Below are 20,373 nucleotides of genomic sequence, written 5' to 3'. Positions count from 1 at the left end.
TTCCCAGAGTCTATATGTTTTCTCTTCATTGACTGTTCATAGAATGTCAGGAATTCTAGTAGGGTGCATAGATGTAGATAGTTTGTGAACCCATGTGCTTCTTAGTTGAAACAATAAAAGTCACCTGTTGGTAAATAGAGATCATCTGTGCCTCACTGATCATTATTACAAGGGGTGATTCTTGTAACAGAATTGGCACCCCTGGCTGGGCTCGAGAGTAAATCTCTTTGTTCAGCAAGATACTCAAGTCAGACCATGTGGGTGAGGTACACAGAAATCTGGGGCTGAGTAGCTCGTGGTTAATAACTCAGGATGAAGAATTCAGGAAATTCCGGAAGTCTACAGGACTTGGATTGTTTTGAAATACATGTTGGGGAAGTGGCCACAATATGAGAGTTTGTTAGTCAACCTGGTCATGATGGGAAAACCGCTGGTGATGCCCTGCAGAAAATTGAACCAAGCAAAACTGTCAGGCAGAAAGTTTAAACAATTACAAAAAACAGTAGCAGTTGGTTGTTTAATGAAGGATTTGATAGAATTACGACAAAATGTTAAGGCTGAACAGCAGAGATTAGAATCGGAAAATGAATGTCAGCCAAGCAAAGTAAAGAATAGCAAAAAGAAAATGGTCCAGTTTAATTGAAAAGACAAATGCCCACAAGCTGGAGCTCATCTTGAAGTTCTCTGTCACTCACGCGCTGGGCCCTCATTCTATGTGAAAACACACATCACCTTCCAAACGTCACCTGCAATCCATCTCAAACAAATGGGTCTCCTACCGGGTCGTACCCTATGACCGGTTCTCCCCAGCATCTTCTTTCTTTATCTCATGCTGAACGAAAACCCCAAGACTAACCTGATTGGATGGCACACATTCTTCATGATCCCTTATCTTCAGCAACAAGCCAAACAGGCTGGAAGCTGAACAAAGTTCTCTTTCAGAACCGCTAAATGAAATACCTACATAAAAGTAAAAATGTGAACCATGGCAATTACTTATATTAACCTCTTCTGATTTTGTGTACCTCTAGTAAATCTCTCTTCAATTTTCTATTTTCCAAGAAAGATGTTTCCTAACTGATTCAATCTTTCCATAAGACTCAAGTCCTTCAGATGCAGTAACATCTTTATTAACTTTCCCTGTTCTCTTTCCAGTTTATTTACATCTCTCTGTAGTGGGTGACCAGAACTGCACACAGTACTGCAAATTAGGCCTCAGCCTTGTCTCATACAATTTCAACTGAGCAGTCAATCTTCTGTACTGAATATATTTATTTATGAAGGCTAATGTGCCAGAAGTATAGGTATGATATGGTGAAAGCTCTGCCCCTGCGATGCAAGGACTCCCTGAAGATTTAAAATTATGAGTTTAGAAAAAGAATCACATCTTAATACACATACTGTACATAATTCGTTGTGCAGAGGCTCCACATATACATCCACTGCATGTAAATTTGCATTAGTAAAATATCTTGTGAAGAACTCAACAGTCAACCAGATTATTTAAAAAATTGTGTATGACTGGCTATTTGAGGATAATAAGGGTTTTCTCCCCCTAATTAATCCATAAGCACATCCTGAAGACACTCAACAGGTTATACTAATATAAACATCAATTGCCTTGATCATGCCCAAACCTGACGGCCTTATTAGCCGGGTAAAGTATACAACAGTATGAAGGCTCTTCTAGAAAAACAGCACTAAGCTGTCCACTCAGCAGACTAATTTTGCACGAAAGATAGATAGAAATGAAAATATTTGAGAGTGGATTCACGTGAATATTCCAAGTCCTGCAGAATGATCTCTCTGAAGGTTATATATGCTGTTATATGGAGCAGGGAAATCAGAGTGGAAAGTTGCCTGAATGTATAAATTCACAAGCAGTATCAGAAGAGTAAATTGGGCCCATATTCACAAGCAGGTGGGTGAGTTTAATGTAATTTGTGGGATAAAATGGGAGATTAGGATAACATTGTGATGCCAAGAACACAAAATCTGAAACTTTTGGAGTGGCAGGGGAATTGAACCCACTTAACCAACACTTTGATAATTTTTACAAGTGGTATGGCGTGTATCTTGTAATTAGGATTCGATAGGTTGGCACTTTTCAAATGGGAGTCACCCGGATTGGCCAGCTATCCTCCTCCCGCATTATTCTTCTTTCTCAGACATGCAATAAATCAACGTGTTCATGTTGATTTACTTTTATATGTGAAGCTGCAGTACACAAAATAATAAAAACAGTTACCTGCATTTCTAAACAAATTAAACTGACTTTTAGTGCACCCCACCCATCACGAGGGCACACTCAGTGCACTCACAGTATACAATATTGAATAGAATGAGAGCAGAGTTGCTGCAGGAATAATCCAGACTGTGAGAAGGAAGTATTTTCATAAAGAGTGGTGGATGTTGGGTCCATTCTAGAAAGGGTATTTATGTAATGCAGAGCGCAATGGAAATTAACTTTGGTCAGCTTGCACATGCTTCTAACTTAAAACTTAAAATATCTCTGTGCTCTTTTGTAGAAATCTGTTCTTTCCCTGGAGAAAGTGAGTAAGAGGTAGTAGATATTACTTCTCCAATTCTGTTTCACCCAGTTTAAAAACAAGACTTATTTCTGGTTTATAACACTGAATGCAATTGCAGTGCCCACCAAATGAATTGTGGGCGCACAGTCCATGTAGATGTGTGCTGCATTATGTACGAGAAGTTCTGCCCAATATAGGGCGATGCCTTCTGCGTCCATTTTAGAAACGAGATTAATTGCACCAAATTCTATTATACCATGAATGATCATAGCTCAGAACAGCCTAGTCACATGAGAGAACTTAATTTGCTAAATTCTTGCCTGCAGAATTATGCCACAGAGTCATAGAAAAGTACAACACCGAAAAAGACTCTTCAGCCCATCTAGGGAGTGCCAAGTGTACCAGTTCACAGAAATGGAGGGAGTTGGATGGAAAAACTTGATAAGATATTTTATTACACCCTCTCAGAAATCCCCTTATGATAGTGACCTCCCTGTTTGCTGGAGAAATTGTGGAAATCAAAATGCAAATCATTATCATATTTTTTGGGACTGCCCTGTTATCAAAAACTATTGGAGGGGGATACACAATGCCCTACAAGACATCTTTAAATGTGAAATACCCTTAGAGAGTAAGACCATATATTTTGGATATATACCTCAAGAATGGTTGAAAAGAGATAAATATTTAATGAATATACTGTTGGTGGTTGGTAAAAAGACTCTTACTAGGAATTGCTTATCACAGGAGAGCCCAACTTTAAATGCATGGATGGAAATTACAATGGACATTTACAAAATGGAGAAGTTAACAGCATCTGTTAATCAAAAGCTGGAACAATTTGATTCATACTGGAAAGAATGGTTTAACTACATAACGCCTCAAAGACCTGATTTTATTCTCACAAATCAATGAATATGTTGTAAAAAAAAAGATCACTCCCTACTTGTACATAGTTCTTTCCTTTTTGCTTGTTTTTTATTTCCACTCTTTTCTATAAGTGTATACCTCAGGTAAATACTTTGTGGAGATTTGTGATATATATAATTATATGATATATATGTACAATGTCTGAAATACATCTTATGGAAATGTTTGTTTGATGATGAACTTCAATAAAAATATAAATAAATTACAAAAAAAAAAATCTGCTTAATTGACCTATTCTGGGACCAGAGCCTACCTGCCCCAACCAGCCATGTACCAGTCCAAACTTCTCTGAAACGTTCAGGTCCAGCTTGCATGCACCACTTCCCTTACCAGGTCGTTCTACACTCTCACAACCCTCTGAGCGAAGTAGTTTCCCCTTCCATTCTTAATTTCAACTTTTCACCTTTCACTCTTAACGTATGACATCTGCTTGTAGCCCCACCCAACCTCAGTGGAAAAGCATGCTTACATTTATCATATCTATACATCTCATGATTTTGAGTACCTCTAGGAAATCTCTCCTCAATCATAAACATTCCAAGAAATGACATTCCTAACTATTCAATCTTTCCATACAACTCAGGTCCTCCAGACACGGCAACATTTTTGTCAATTTTCTCTGTTCTCGTTGAAATTTCTTTACGTCTCTTCTGTAGGTATGTGATTAAAACTGAACGCAATGCTCCAAATTAGGTGTCAACCTTGTCTTATACAACTTCAATTTAGCAGCCAATTTTCTGTTCTCAATATTTTTATTTATGAAGGCTATTGTGCCAAAGTATAGGCATGATGCATTGAAAGGCCTGCTTCTGTATGGCAAAGAATCTTTGATGGCTTAGAATTGTGTTTTTAGAAGAAAATTCACATATTGATATCCATACTCTCACATCGCTTGTTGGGGTTGCTGAGGCTTCACATATAAATCAAGTGTATGAACATTTGCATAATAAAATATCTTCTGGAAGAACTCAATGGTTGAGCATTGTTTAATTGTGTATCATGGCTATTCAAGGGAAATAAGTAGTTTTTTCCCCTGATGAATCCATAAACACATCCTGAAGGCACATGCACGATATACTCATATAAAAATCATTTGTCTTAATCACGCCCAATCCTCATGACATTGTTAACCGGGTAAAGTATACAAGGTTATGAAGGTTGTCCTAGAATGAGATAATTAAGCTGTCCATTACTTTGGGTTTGCTTAAGTTGCAGTTCACTAATTTTCTGTGCAGCGTAATTAAAATTGAAAATAGTTCAGAGTGGATTCCTTTTTAATGATCTCTCTGAATGTTATATAAGCTGCTTTATGGAACAGGGTAAACAGAGTGGATAGTTGCCCGACTGTAAGAAATCATGAGGAGTATCAGAAGAGATCATCGGTCCTATTTTCACATGCCGAGTGGGTGAGATTAATATAACTTGTGGGATATAGTGGGAAATTAGGGAAACATTGTGATGCTGAGGTTTGGCCTATTACTCACCATCTGAAACTTTCAGAGTGGCAGGGGAATTGAACCCACTTAACAAATATTCTGATTATTTTTGCAAGAGGTACAGTGTTCATGTAGTAATTAGGATTCAATTGGTTGGTGATTCTCTGATGGGATCAGATTGGATTGACCGGCTGACCTTCTCCTGCATTATTCTTTTTTTTCTCAGACATACAATAAAGCAACATGAATGTGCTGAGTCACTGGTAAGGTTTTGAAGCTGCAGTACACAAAATAATATAATCAATTTTCTTCATTTCTAAGCAAATTAAACTGACTGTTACTGCACTCCATACATCATGAGGGCATACACAATGCACTCACAGTACACAACACTGGACAGAATGAGAGCACAGCTGCTGTAGGAATATTTCATATTGTGCAGGGGCAGGATTTTCATAAAGAATGGTGGAAGTTGGATCCATTCTAGAAATGGAATTTATGTCATGCAGAGCGCACAGCAAATTAACATTGCTCAGCTCTTGGATGCTTGTGACATTGCACTGTGAAAACAAGACTTAAAATAACAAAACAGGACTATGCTGTTTTTTCTAGAAATCGGTTTCTTTCCCAGGAGGATGTGGGTAAGAGGAAGTAGATTTTACTTCTCTCATTTTCTTTTGCCCAGTTTAAAGACAAAAATTATTTCCATTTGACAACACTGAATGCAATAGCAGTGCCCACCAAATGTACAGTCCATATGGACGCTTTCTGCATTTTGAACAAGAAGTCCTATTCAATGAAGGGAGATGGCTTCAGCATCCATTCTAGAAATTACATGAATCACACACATTAATTGCACCAAATTATGTTATACCATGAATTATCATAGCTCTGACCACCCAATCACATGAGTTAATTTATGAAAATTGTTGACTGCAAGAAATAAATTTCAGTTCACTAGACTCTAAACAGCATACACAATTTTCTCTTCCCTGCAGTTTGCAAAGTTTGCAACATGTGTCGATCGGAAGCATACTCCTAAAGGATTTGTATCTCAAAAGAATAAGAGCACACAGAGTGCAAAATGAGAATGGATTAAGAGTAATATCGGGAGACAGACCCTTCACAAGGTTGATTTGTGATAGCAAGGTCACACGGTAGGAAGGAATGGCAACAAGTTGGTGATGATATTCTTAAGCGAAATGAAGGTGACGTCATGATGCTGATTGCTGCCTGATGTTAGATTTCTGATATAGGGGTTAAATAACACACCAGCAGGGTTTCATCAAACGATGGGAAATATTTTCTCAAAGCAGGGAAGTGGGATGTTGTGCCGAGTGCAAGTGGCAGCAAGTGGTAAAGTGTGGAGGTTGTGACGTACAGCAATAGAGAGAAATAATGTTGACTGTGCAGCATTGGCTCGGTGTGCTTTTTCCAGTGCGTGTGATGGGATGATGTCATACATAGTAACAAGGAGTTCACAGGCTGTGGAGTAAAGAAAGTAGAATAAATCCCATAGAGTTTTAGAAAAGGACAGTGCTGAAAAAGAGCCTTCAGCCCATCCAGGGCATATGGAATATGTAATCTGCCTAGATCTATCAAACTGCATTGAGACCATACCCCTTGCTACACCTACCATCCATCTATCTATCCAAACTTCTCTTAAGTGTTGAAATCTAGCTTGCATGCACCACTTGTGCTGGCAGATCATTCTACACTCTCACTACCCTCTGAGTGAAGAAGTTTCCCCTTTCATTCTTCATTTAAGCTTTTCACCTTTCACCCTTAATGCATGACATCTGGTTGTAATCTCACCCAGCCTCAGTGGAAAAAACCTGTTTACATTTACCATATCTATACTGTACATCCCATGATTTTGTGTACCTCTAGCAAATCTCTCCACAATCATAAACGTTCCCAACCTATTCAACCTTTACATACAACTCAGGTCCTCCAGACACAGCAACATCTTTGTTAATTTTCTCCGTTTCTCTTTGAAATTTATTTACTTCTTGTATGTAAACTTCACACTATGCTCCAACTTGGGCCTCAACCTTATACAACTTCAACTTAACAGCCAATTTCCTATGCTCAGTGCTTTTGTTTATAAAGGCTATTGTGCCAAAGTGCAGGCATGATGCATTGGAAAGCCTGCTTCTACATGGCAGAGACACTCTGATGATTGAGAATTATGTTTGTGGAAAAAAAATCACAACTTTATAGATATACTCTTACATAGCTTGTTGGGGTTGCTGAGGCTCCACATCCAGTGCATGAAAGTTTGCATAATAAAATATCGTATAGAAGAATTCAATGGTCAACCAGTTTTTTTTTAATTGTGTATCACAGGCTATTCATGGACAATAAGTTTTTTTTTTCCCTACCCCGATGAATCCATAAGCAGATCCTGAAGAAACTCGCAGGATAAACTAATATAAATATCATTGGTCTTGATCGCGCCCAATCCTCATGCTCTTATTTGCCAGCTAAAGTATACAAGAGTATGAGGGTTGTCGTGGAGTGAGAGCATTAGAATGACCATTGCTATGGCTTTGCATATATCTCAGTTCACTGGTATTACATACAAGATAAATAGAAATGAAAATATTTAAGAGTAGATTCAAAGAACTATTGCAAGTCCTGCAAAACGATTTACCTGAAGGTATGTAATCTGCTGTTTGGAGCAGAGAAAACGGAGTGCAGAATTGCTCGAGTGTATAAATTCACCAGGAACATCAGAAGTGCAAATCAGACCAATTTTCACAAGCCAAATGGGTGAGCTTAATGTATTAGCATGAAAAACTGGAGGTTTAGGTAAACATTGTAATTCCGAGGTCAGGTCTGGAACTCAGCATCTGAAACTTTTGGAGTGGCAGGAGACTTGAAACCTCTTAACCATTACACTAATATGTTTTTACAAGTGGTATGGCGGGTATCGTGTAATTGGATTCGGCTGGTTGGTGCTTTTCTGATAGAAGCAGCTTGGATTCGCCAGCTCACCTTCCTCCTGTATTATTCTTCTTTATCAGACATACAATAAATCAAAAAGTTCAAACTGATTCACTTTCATATTTGCAGTCTGTTAAAGCTGCAGTACACAAAATAATAAAAAACAATCTCCTGCATGTCTAAGCAAATTAAATGACTGTTACTGCATTCCATACATCATGATGGCACACACAATGCACTAACGGTACACAACATGGAATAGAATGCGAGCACAGTTGCTGAAGGAATATTTCACATTGTGACAAGGCAGAATTTTCATAAGTAGTGGTGAATGCTGGATCCAATCTAGGAACTGATTTCTTTGTTGTGTATCAAATGTTATTCAAAGACAATAAGTTCTGTTCTCCCAGATGATACCATAAGCTCATCCTGAAGACACCCGCAGTATATACTAATGTAAGACCATAAGACATAGGAGCCAAATTAAGCCATTTGGCCCATCAAGTCTGCTCCGCCATTCAATCATGGCCGATCCTTATTTTTCTCCTCCTGAACCCCATTTTCCAGCCTTCCCACATAACCTTTGATGTCATGTCTAATTAAGGACCAATTAATCTCTGCCTTAAATAAGCCCAATAGCCTAGACTCCACACCTGCACTTGGCAACAAATACCACAAATTAAACACCCTCTAGCAAAAGAAATTTCTCTGCATCTCCATTTTGAATGGATGCCCTTCTATCCTGAGGCTGTGCCCTTTTGTCCTGGACTCTACCATGTTGGGAAACATCCATTACACATATACTCTGTCTAGACCTCTCAACGTTCGAAAGGTTTCAATGAATCCCCCTTATCCTTCTAAATTCCAGCGAGTACAGACCCAGAGCAATCAAACGTTCCTCCTATGATAATCATTTCAATCCTGGAATCATCCTTGTGATACTCCTCTGGACCCTATGCAATACCAGCACATCTCTTCTAAGATGAGGAGCCCAAAACTGTACACAATATTCAAGTTGAGGCTTCACCAGTGCCTTATAAAGCCTCAGTATCACATCCCTGAACTTGTACTCTAGACCTGTTGAAATGAATGCTAACATGGCATTTGCCTTCCTCATCACCGATTCAACATGCAAGTTAACTTTGAGGGTGTTCTGCACAAGCAGTCCCAAGTCCCTTTGCATCTCAGATTTTTCGATTGTCTCCCTGTTTAGAAAACAGTCCGCAAATTTATTTCTACTACCAAAGTGCATGACTATGAATTTTCCAACATTATATTTAATTTGCCATTCTCTTACCCATTCTCCTAATCCATCTAAGTCCTTCTGCATTGTACCTGTTTCTTCAACACTGCCTGTTCCTCCACCAATCTCTGTATCATCTGCAAACTTAGCAACAAAGCCATCTATCCCATCATCTATATAGAGCATAAAAAGTTATCCCAACACCAATCCCTGCAGAACACTACTAGTCACTGGCAGTCAATCAGACAAGGATCCTTTTATTCCCAATAGCTGCCTTCTTTTAGTCAGCCAATGCTCTAACCATGTTAGCAACTCCCCTATAACACCATGGGCTCTTAAATGGTAAGCAGCCTCAAGTGTGGCATCTTGTCAAAGGCCTTCTGAAAGTCCAAATATTCAACATCCACTGCATCCCCTTTATCAATCCTACTTGTAACCTCCCCAAAGAATTCCAACAAGTTCATCAGGCAGGATTTTCCCTGAAGGAAACCATGCTGACTTTGTCATATCTAGTCCCATGTCACCAAGTACTCAATCATCTTGTCCTTAAACATTGATTCTAACATTTTGCCAACCACTGAGGTCAGGCTACCTGGTCTATAATTTCCCTTCTCCTGCCTTCCTCCATTCTTAAAGAGTGGAGTGACATTTGCAATTTTCCAGTTCTCTGACACCATGCCAGAGTCCAACGATTTTTCAAAGAGCATTTCTAATGCCGACACAATCTCTTAAGCTACCTCTTTCAGAACCATAGGTTGCAGTTCATCTACTCCGGTTGTCTTATGTACTTTTCAGTCTCTTAGCTTTCTGAGCACCTCCTCCCTTGTAAAAATAACTGCACCCACTTCTCTTCCTTCACACAGTACAACATCTTGCACAATCCTAGTGTTTTCCAAAGTGAAGACTGATGCAAATACTCATTTAGTTTAGCAGCCATCTCCTTGTCCCCAGTTATTATTTCTCCTGCCTCATTTTCCAGTGGTCCTATATCCACTTTCATCACTCTTTTATTTTTACACACTTGAGAAAGCTTTTATTATCCACTTTAAATTTATTTCCTAGCTTGTTTTCAAAGATCATCTTTTCCCTTCTGATGATTCTCTTAGTCGATTTTTAAAATTTTCCAATCCTTTATCTTCCTACTAATTTGTGATTTGTTGTATGCCCTCTCTTTTGTTAGAACCATAAAAACATAGAAAACCTACAGCACAATACAGGCCCTTTGGCCCACAATGCTCTGCCAAACATGTACATAATTTAGAAATTACCTAGGGTTACCCATCACCCTCTATTTACCTAAGCTCCATGTACCTGTCCAGGAGTCTCTTAAAAGACCTTATTGTATCCATCTCCTCCACCGGTGCTGGCAGCCCATGCAATCACCACTCTCTGCGTAAAAAACTTACCCCTGGCATCTCTCTTCCAAGCGCTTTAATACTGTGCCCTCTTGTGTTAGCCATTTCGGCCTTGTGAAAAAGTCTCTGACTATCCACATGATCAATGCCTCTCATCATCTTATACACATCTGTCAGGTCACCTCTCATCCTTCACTGCTCCAAGGAGAAAAGGCCAAGTACATTCAAACTATTCTCATAAGGCATGCTCCCCTATCCAGGTAAAATTCTTGTAAATCTCCTCTGTACCCTTTCTATAGTTTCCACATCCTTCCTGTAGTCAGCTGACCAGAACTGAGCACAGTACTTCAAGTGGGGTCTGACCAGAATCCTATATAGCTGTAGCAATACCTCTCAGCTCTCAAACTCAATCCCACAATTGATTAAGGCCAATGCATCTTGTTCTTATGTTAGTTTTGACTTCCACTGTCAGCCATGGTAGTACTATTTTACCATCTGAGTATTTCTTCATTTTTGGAATACACATGTCCCGCACCTTCCTCATTTTTCCCAGAAAAGCACACCTTTGCTGCTCTGCAGACATCCCTGCTAGCAGCTACAGTACTTCCAATTTACTTTGGCCAACTTTTCTATCATACCAATGTATTTTCCCTTACTCGACTAAAGTACTACTACATCAGACTTCACTTTCTGCCTAAATTTCAAGTTGAACACCATCACATTGTGATTATTGGTTCCTAAGGGTTCTTTTACTGTAGGTTCCCTAATTGCCTCCAGTTCATTACCTAACACCCAATCCAATATAGCTGAACTCCTGGTTGGCTCAATAACAAACTGCTCTAAAAAACATTCTCTTAGACATTCAACAAACTCACTCTCTTGAAATCCATTATCAACTTGATTTTCCCAATTGGCCTGTACCTATGTTGGGATGCTGTTCATCGACTATAGCTCAGCACTTAATACCATCATTCCTACAATCTTGAAAGAGAAGTTTCAGGACCTGGGCCTCTGTACCTCCTTCTGCAATTGGATCCTCAACTTCCTAACTGGAAGACCACAATCTTTGCAGATTTGTGATAATAAATCCTCCTCACTGATAATCAACACCTCAGAGGTGTGTGCTTAGCCCACTGATCTACTCTCTATATACCCATGACTGTGTGGCTAGGCATAGCTCAAGTACCATCTATAAATTTGCTGATGATACAACCATTGCTGGTAGAATCTCAGGTGATGACGGGAGAGAGTACAGTTGTCAGATGTGCCAACTAGTGGAGTGATGCTGCAGCAACAACCTGGCACTCAACGTCAGTAAGACGAAAGAGCTGATTGTGGACTTCAGGAAGGTTAAGACAAAAGAGCACATACCAATCCTCATAGAGGGATCAGAAATCGAGAGAGTGAGCATCTTCAGGTTCTTGGGTGTCAAGATCTCAGAGGATCTAACCTGTACCAACATATTGATGTAGCTATAAAGAAGGCAAGACAGTAGCTATACCTTATTAGGAGTTTGAAGAGATACCGCATGTCAAGAAACACTGTGGAGAGCATTCTAACAAGGTTACATCACTGACTGGTATTGGTGGGGGCCGGGGGGGACGCTACTGCACAGGACCGAAAGAAGCTGCAGAAGGTTGTAAATATAGTCAGCTCCATCTTGAGTACTAGTTTACAAAGTACCCAGGATATCTTTAGCAAGCAGTGTCTCAGAAAGGCAACATCCATTATTAAGGACCTGCAGCACCCAGGGCATGCCGTTTCCTCACTGTTAAAATCATGTAGGAAATACAGAAGCCCGAAGGCACTAAGCAATTCAGGAACAGCTTCATCCCCTCTGCCGTCTGTTTCCTAAATGGACTTTGAATCTTTAGACACTACCTCAGTTTTTTTCAATGTACAGTATTTCTGTTTTTGCACGTTTTTTAATAGATTCAATATATGTAATTGATGTATTTGTTTATTTATTATTATTATTATTCTCTGTTAGATTATGTATTGCATTGAACTGCTGCTGCTAAGTTAATAAACTCCATGTCACATGCCGGTGATGATAAACGTGATTCTGATTCTGATGTTAACATTTCCCATGACTATCATAACTTTACCCTTTTGACATGCCATTTCGATTTCCTGTTGTCCATCTCCCAGCCACTGTTGGGAGGCAGTTTCTTAACTCAACCCACAAGGATTCAATATCTTCTGATCCTGTATCACATTTTCTACTGATTTGACGTCATTCTTTATCAGCAGACTGCACGTCCCCCTCTGCCTACCTTCCTATCCCTCCAATACAAAGTTTAATCTTGCGCATTCAGTTCCCAACTACAGCCATCTTTCAGCCATGATTCGGTGATGTTCCAACATGTAAATGTCATTTGTCTTGATCATGCCCAAACCTCATGGCTTATTAGCCGGGTAAACTATAGAAAGAGTATGAAGTTTATTGTATAATGAAAGCATATAGTCCTAGAGTCATAGAAACAGCTCCTCTAGTCCTGCCGAGCCATGTAAATTGCCTAATCCCATCAACTTGCACGAAGACCACACCTCCCATTCTGCAACCATCCAGGTACCGATCCAAACTTCTCTTAAACATTGAAGTCGAGCTCATGTGCACCACTTGCACTGGTTGCTCCGTTTACTCTCTCACGACACTCTGAGTAAAGAGGTTTCCCCTCATGCTCCCTGTAAGTTGTTCATCTTCCACCCTTAACCCATGACATCCAGTTGCAGCCCTACCCAACCTCAGTGGAAAAAATCCTGCTAGCATTTATCCTATTTATAGCCCTCATAATTATGTATACATCTATCAAATATCCACTCAGTCTTCTAGATTCCAATGAATTATGGTTACCAGTGCAGTCAATCTGACCATATAATTCAGGTCCTCCAGACCCGGCAACATACTTTTAAATTATACCTGTATTCTTTCAAATTTATTTTCATCTCTCCTGTAGGGAAATGTCTAAAACTGCACAAAATTCTCCAATTTAGGCCTCAACCATGTTTTATGCAACTTCAATATAACATCTCATCTTGTGTACTTGATACTTTTATTTATAAAGAAACAGTGTGACTGGCTCCAAAGGTAGTCGTAGCTGAAGGGTGGTAGTGGGGATGAGCTCCCACTGCTAAGCAAATGCTCTTCATGGTGTGTGTCTCAAACAGCCTCTGACAACCAAGTCCAACTCCTAGCCTTCACGTGTGGCATAGTTCTTATGCTTGGCAGAGCTGTTATCACTGACAGGAGAAGGGGCAAAGGCAGACCACTGGTGCTTTAAAACCAGTTGCGCCGGGCAGATGGGGCTGATTAACCATGGATGGAAGCTCATCTCGGAAAGGGAAAACTCCGATTTCAAACCTCTGCTGCCTTGTGGTTATACCCACTCATGGGAAAGAGTTTGGGAGTAAACCCCGAGGGAAAATCTAGAGTTGGAGTCCCAAGGGCGGCTGATTGCTGTACCCAGCACTGGCACAACAACTCCTACAATGCTGCTGGCACCAAACTGATTCAACTTTCATCGTTTCTTTGGATCTGTCATCTGCATGGAGAGGGGCATCTCACTACATGGGCAACAGACAGATCTCCATATCAACTCTGCTCTGGAGAAACCACCTTAGCTTCACTTCAGTGACTACCAGAGGCGCAGTACCCATGGTCGACCATGACTGGCGGAAGCCACACTAGTGTGACAAAAGCTTTCTTTATGACCCCATCCACCTGCAACTCTGCATCCAATGAATTATGGTCCTATGTTCTCAGATTCCATGGTTTTATCACAGTCCTCAATGCCCTGCCATTCACTGTGTAAGATTTACCCTGGTTGGACCAACAAAAGTGCAACACCTCACACTTCTCTGTATTAAATCCCATCTGTCATTTTTCATTCAATTTTCCGCTGGTACAGATCGTGCTGCAAGCAACAATCATTTCCTTGCTGTTCACTACACCCCCAATCCTGGCATCATCGGCATATTTGCTGATCCAGTTAATGACTTTATTATCCATATCGTTGACATAGATGACAACCAACAATGGACCCAGCAATGATCCCTGCAGCACTCAATTAGTCTGATGATACCATTCAGATAGGTAACCATCTACGACCAGTCCCTGTCCCTGGTGTATTCCACAAAGTTAAAGTCTAAACCAATTTACTAACTAATCTAGAATGCCAAGCACTTGAACCTTCTTGAAAGCTCCCAAGCTGGACCTTGTTGAACCCCTTGCTAAAGTCCATGTAGATACATTCAATTTAGCAAATTCCTGGTAAACTCCCTGAAAAGCTCTATAAAATGGCTTGGACATGGCCTACCATGCACAAAGCCATTCTGACTATTCTTAGTCAGTCTATCTCTAGCCAAACATCCTTATATCCAACCCCTCAAAATACCTTTCCATAACTTTCCCATTATTGATATCACTGTCCTAAAATCTCCTGGTTTATTTTTAGAACTTTTCCTAAACAGCTGAACAACATTGGTGGTCCATTCACCCTCCTGCACTAAGGATGATTTACTATCTCTGTTAGGGACCAAACAATCTCTGTATTTGCCTCCCCCAGGGTGCGTCAGAATATTTTGTAAGGTACTGGGCATTTATCCATTCTGATTTGCAAGATCAAGCAACACCTCCAAGACAGACAACACTTCCACTTCCTCTAATCTACATAATATTCATGAAGTTTAAACCAGTTTACTTCTATAGACTGCCAGTCTCATGACTAAATACAGATGTAAAAAAAGATTTAAGACCTCCCCCCCCCCCCCCCCAATCTCTTCTGGGTGCACACATAGATTACATTCTGATCTTCTAGAGGAGCAATTTTGTCACTTGGAATACTATTGCACTTTTCATATCTGTGGAATCCCTTTGGATTCTATGTCATCCCATCCATTAATGCAACTTCATGCCACTTTCATGATTTAGTTCTTAAATGTTCTCATGCATTTCTTATGATCCATAAGCATCTGATTTGTTCCTACTTGCCTATACCCACTATGCATCTTTTTTTTTAACCAGAGCCTCAATATCTTTTGAAAACTACACTTCCCTTTATATGTTACCTCTTTCATTATACTGACAGGCACATACTAGCTTTGTGCTTTCAAAAATGTATAAGACCATAAGATGTAGGAGCAGAAGTAGGCCTTGTGGCTGCCTAGACACACTTATTGCTCAGTAAGTCACTCCTCCTTTCCCAGCACCATTTTAAAAATGTAACTACAGAAGATGCAATGAATGCTTTCACCTATTCCCTTCTCACCATTCAGCAATCCACACAGCTCTACCAGGATGACCACCGATTCAATTGGTCATCTTCCAATATAGCTTACAGCATGTTGTGTTTACACAGTAGTCTCCCTTCTTCAGGAAAACTGTTTGTTAAATGTCTATGTTAAGAAGCAGAAGACATTCCTTCAGCAGAAGCAACCCAGCTTTGTTACTATGTGTACTCCTATCATTTCCATTCTGACTTATCTGCCACTGGCCTACTTCACTGTCCTAACAAGATCTCAAGCAAATATGAGGATCAGAATACCTTCTTCCTTGTGTACCAGTCACTGTGGCCTTTCCGATTCAATGTCAGATTCTTCAATAGAGAATTGGATAGCACATCGTGAAATTTTCTCTGCTATGAAATTTAGGCTTGGGAGATAATTTGCTGATGCAGGATGACCACCTTTTGTCTTGTTGCTATGCTACTTTTGCCATGGTGTAAGAATTGATTATTTGAAAGTTAAACTTTCACATCTGCCGTACCTTTTGTCCTTCTCCCAGTTTGATACCTTCTACACCGGTTTCTGTTTTGGTTAATCAGTTTACTTCATGCAACGCATCATGTCATCATTAGCACATGTTTATTATCTCTGTTCAATCATGCACTGCACAAGATACTGAGAACAACAAAGTAATCAAATCATCATTTGAAAACTGAAGCCTTAAACATTATGTTACTTACTTTAATAAAATATATTAAAACTTCTCTACAGCGTTTAATTTTTTTGAAAAAAGGATGCTTGGAAATAAAATATTTGCCCTGTCCTACTGACACAACAATGCAGAAGAGAAAAGAAATCTCTAATAAAATGTATAAAAAACTCTAGAGTACCTGGGGCTTCTGCACAGTACTGTAGATAGATAGACAGACAGACATATAGAGAGAAGGAGAGATGTAGGATGTGGTGGCTGTGTATCACTACTCACCTATCCTGAGTTCACGATGCTTTTGAACTTTTTCTACATTTCCTGTGTGAGGCATCCAGCTCTGCAGCTTCTGGGGTCCTGCCAGACCACTTCCTTGTTTAGAGGCAATATTTCTTCTCCCAGTTGCGGGGAATTTTTAAGCACATTAGGTTTTCGACAGACTCTAACTGCACACCACAGAAAGTAGCATGGGTGGGGAGAAGGGGTGATTGTGCAATTTATGAATACTCACAAACTTCTGCTTCAACAAACCCAGTTCTTCCAAATTATTTTGATGCATTGAGCCTTTAACTACTGGAACTGCAATGAAATTACATTAGTCCTGTCCCACTAATCTGCTGAAAATCCCACAGATGGAAGTATAAAAAGATACGCAAATATTGCAAAAAAAGTATCTGACTGATGCATGGAACTTAATTCGAGGTATCCCTTTACCAAGCAAATTTGATACATAACAACGGCGCTGCATTTTACTAACTACTGAAGTAATACAAACCACTTTGTAAATATACAAAGTGGTTTGTATTACTTCAGTGATAATTTGCACTGAGAAGCTAATGACAAATTTTACTGCATCGCAGCGCAACTTACTCAGCATAACTGTAATAACGACAACCACAATGGACAGCAAGATGCAGACACCCAGGAGCGTACAGATAACCCTGAGGGAGAGATTTCTTCGGTCAGGCTCCACTGGCCGGGCTCGACACTCTGCAAAATCTAAGTGAAAGTCATCATTGAGAGCAGGATGGGGAATCTAAATCTTTCCTCAAGCAGATGTCGGAAGAGCCGAAATGTTGACTGTTCAACAACTAACTCCACAGTGTACAACTTGTTCCTTTTTGTATGTTAGACATAAAATTCTACAGGCAACGGAATGGGTGCATGACATTCATATTTACAGAAGAGCATGATTTCGATAGTGGGAGAGTCTAGGTCCAGAGGATAGAATCTTAAAATCTAAGGATCCCTTTAGAACAGAGAGGTGGAAAAATTTATTTAACCAGAGATGGTCCAATTACTACAGACAGCTGGGGAGACCAATCCTTGGGAATATTTAAAACAGAGATTGATAATTCTTGAAAGTAAGATTGTCTTAGGTTATAGGAGATAGCAGGTGAATGGAACATTTAGACAAAAATAATTCAACCATGATCGAATGGTGAAGCACATTCAATGGACCGATCGGTTTAATTCTCATTAAGTTCTGTTCCTGAAACATCTCAACTTTCCTATAACCTTTCTACAAGTTAAGCTTTCAGCCCAGTAATCAGTGGATTCATTACTTTACCTTCACTACATTTTGTTCAAAGTGTTTGATTGGCTACTCTCCAATTCATCTTCTGATTCAGAATGTTGTAGAAGGTGGCAAAAGCTACCCCAGGCAGGGAATGCAGATATTGTAAGCTATGGGTCCTACCCAAATTCTCTCAGACAAGGCTGATACAAAAATAGTTGACATTCTATCATCTCATATCATTGGCCCTTCAATTTTCTCACTTCTCTCAATTTTGCTTTCAATAGTTTTACTTCAATTTCTCCACATATCTCTGGTCATAAAGGAAGAATGCTAGTCTTCTCTGGGATATCCATCCCATTTCAGGTTATGTTAGTATCAACTGCCTTTGTAACACAATCAAGATTCATTTCCCTATTACCACTAAAATCAGCTCAGCTTTTTGAGAGGTTCTCCTGACCATATATACTCTCGCCCTTTATTATATCTGAAGTAGTTACTGATTTCCTGCTCAGTAATTTAGAAGTAGCACTGAAATAGCAACAATAGTATTTACCTGGCTTCAAAGATTCTCTTTTGCCGCCCGCTCTTATCTTTTGGCATTCAATGAGTTCTTTGACATTTTGATAAATATTTTCAGATTCCATGTTTTCAACTGTAACTGGTCCTTGTCTTTGAACAACATGTGAGATACAAACGGGAAGTGAAATTCTTTACTACACTTCCTCTTACTGAATTGTCAACAATACATTCTGAAGACAGATGTTGAGAGTGTGTAATGTGAATGGAGATAACTGTACTTGAAGCATTCTTATTCAAGGCGTTTGTACCACAAACTTTGCCTTCTGTATAAAATTAACTGTTTACGAAACTAATGAACAGCAGATGTCCTAACACGGACTATTAGGGACAACAAGTTTCCAGTTGGAGAATTGACCTTCAGCCATCACTATCTGCTTCCCAGCGTCGTGGCAATTGTTAGCTACACCTCGGTAGCTGCACCTGAAACCCATGCAACTTGTTTTGGAAGGGCATTAAACACTACGTGTTCCGCAGAGTGAATCCTGAAACTGATTTGTCATGTTGCATTGATTTGCAAAGCAAGGTTGAGAAACAATTCCCACCTTCTGACCAGAATGTCAATTTGGCTTAATTAAAATTGCACAAATTAATGTAATTCATTTCTATTTCCATTAAAGGGGCAATTCCTACCATTTCTCACAAATGCGCGAATTTGTCTCGATGATTTTCCTTCTCCATCAACATGTATTGGACAGCTTCACCTGATTATAGCCGTGAATTTCACGACAATGACAGCTCTTTTATTGGTATTATTGTTCTCCTAATGACCACCAGGACTAATCGGCATAGCAACCATCGCCTCACTGTTTCACAGACATTCAAATTTCCAGTCCTCCCTTCTCCCTGCTGCGGACATATTACAGCTTTTAACCAGGCCATGAGAACTGCTGCAAATGCATCAGCTGCATTAGTGAGGAAAGGTCATAGATCTGAAGTTTCTCTCTCCACAGATGCTGATTGATCTACCCAGGAATTCCACCAAATTAAATTTCTAACCCAGCTCATGACATTATATCTGTCCTTCCAAATTGCACTGTTCTTAATTTTATTGTTCATTCTATTTCTAATGCTAATAAAGGACACTGCACTGAAAGCAACTGCTGATGTAGTGATCTGTCAAAAAGTGAGAAGCAAGGTATTGTGGCCCCATGCACAAGATCGGAAGAGACAGCACAGCATTATAGAGTCAGCGAACTCTATAACAGACGCAGCCACCTCTACCATCAAACACATTTTCATGAGATGTTGACAGAAGCTGGCGGCATCTCCCTCACTGTCTATAACAGGTGCTCTTCACTTTACTACCAGCAATGAGGAAATACCAGAACTGAAAGTTGACACTCAACGACTCATGCAACATTCACAAAATGCTGGAGGAACAGTCAATGTATTGGGCCAAAACCCTTCATCTGGACCAGAAAAAAAAGATGAGGAGTCAGAGTCAAGGGGTAGGATGTTGGTGAAGAACCACAAAGTGATATGTGAAACCGGGGGTGGGGGAGGAGTAAAGACAAGGAATGCTGATTGGTGAAAGAGATACAGTGTTAGAGAAGGGGGAATCTGATTGGAGAGGACACAAGGCCATGGAGGAAAGAAAAGGGAGAGAAGCACCAAAGGGAGGTGATAGGGAGGCAATGTGAGTGGTGGGAGACGGAAATAGGAATGGGGATTGGTGGGGGTGGAAGCATTAGCAGAAGTTGAAGAAATCGATGTTCATGCCAGCAGGTGGAGGCTACCCACACGGATTTTCAGGCGTTGCTCTTCCAACCCGAGTGTGGCCTCCACGGTAGTAGAGGAAGCCATGGACGGATATGACACAATGGTAATGGGAAGTGGAAATAAAATGGGTAGCCACTGGGAAATCCTGTTTTAATCTGTTGTATGTGCGTCAGGTCTCAC

General features: G+C 40.0%; 1 protein-coding gene across 1 annotated transcript in view; it reads right to left on the bottom strand.

The window, feature by feature from the left end:
* LOC132405865 (C-type lectin domain family 10 member A-like) overlaps window positions 1-18,554 on the bottom strand; it is a 60,072-nt gene extending 41,518 nt beyond the window's left edge. Inside the window, exons 1-2 of the mRNA XM_059990856.1 lie at window positions 18,449-18,554; window positions 17,247-17,375 (exon numbers count right to left, since the gene is read on the bottom strand). Coding sequence (XP_059846839.1) covers window positions 17,247-17,375; window positions 18,449-18,539 — 220 coding nt within the window. The 5' untranslated portion in view covers window positions 18,540-18,554. The remainder of the gene's footprint in view (window positions 1-17,246; window positions 17,376-18,448) is intronic.
* Between the last annotated feature and the right edge of the window lie 1,819 nt (window positions 18,555-20,373).

The sequence above is a fragment of the Hypanus sabinus genome, chromosome 16 (genome assembly GCF_030144855.1).
Source record: "Hypanus sabinus isolate sHypSab1 chromosome 16, sHypSab1.hap1, whole genome shotgun sequence".
Taxonomy (NCBI): Eukaryota; Metazoa; Chordata; class Chondrichthyes; order Myliobatiformes; family Dasyatidae; genus Hypanus; species Hypanus sabinus.
Note: the sequence above shows the minus strand (reverse complement) of the source record. Positions and strands in the feature narration are given on the sequence as shown.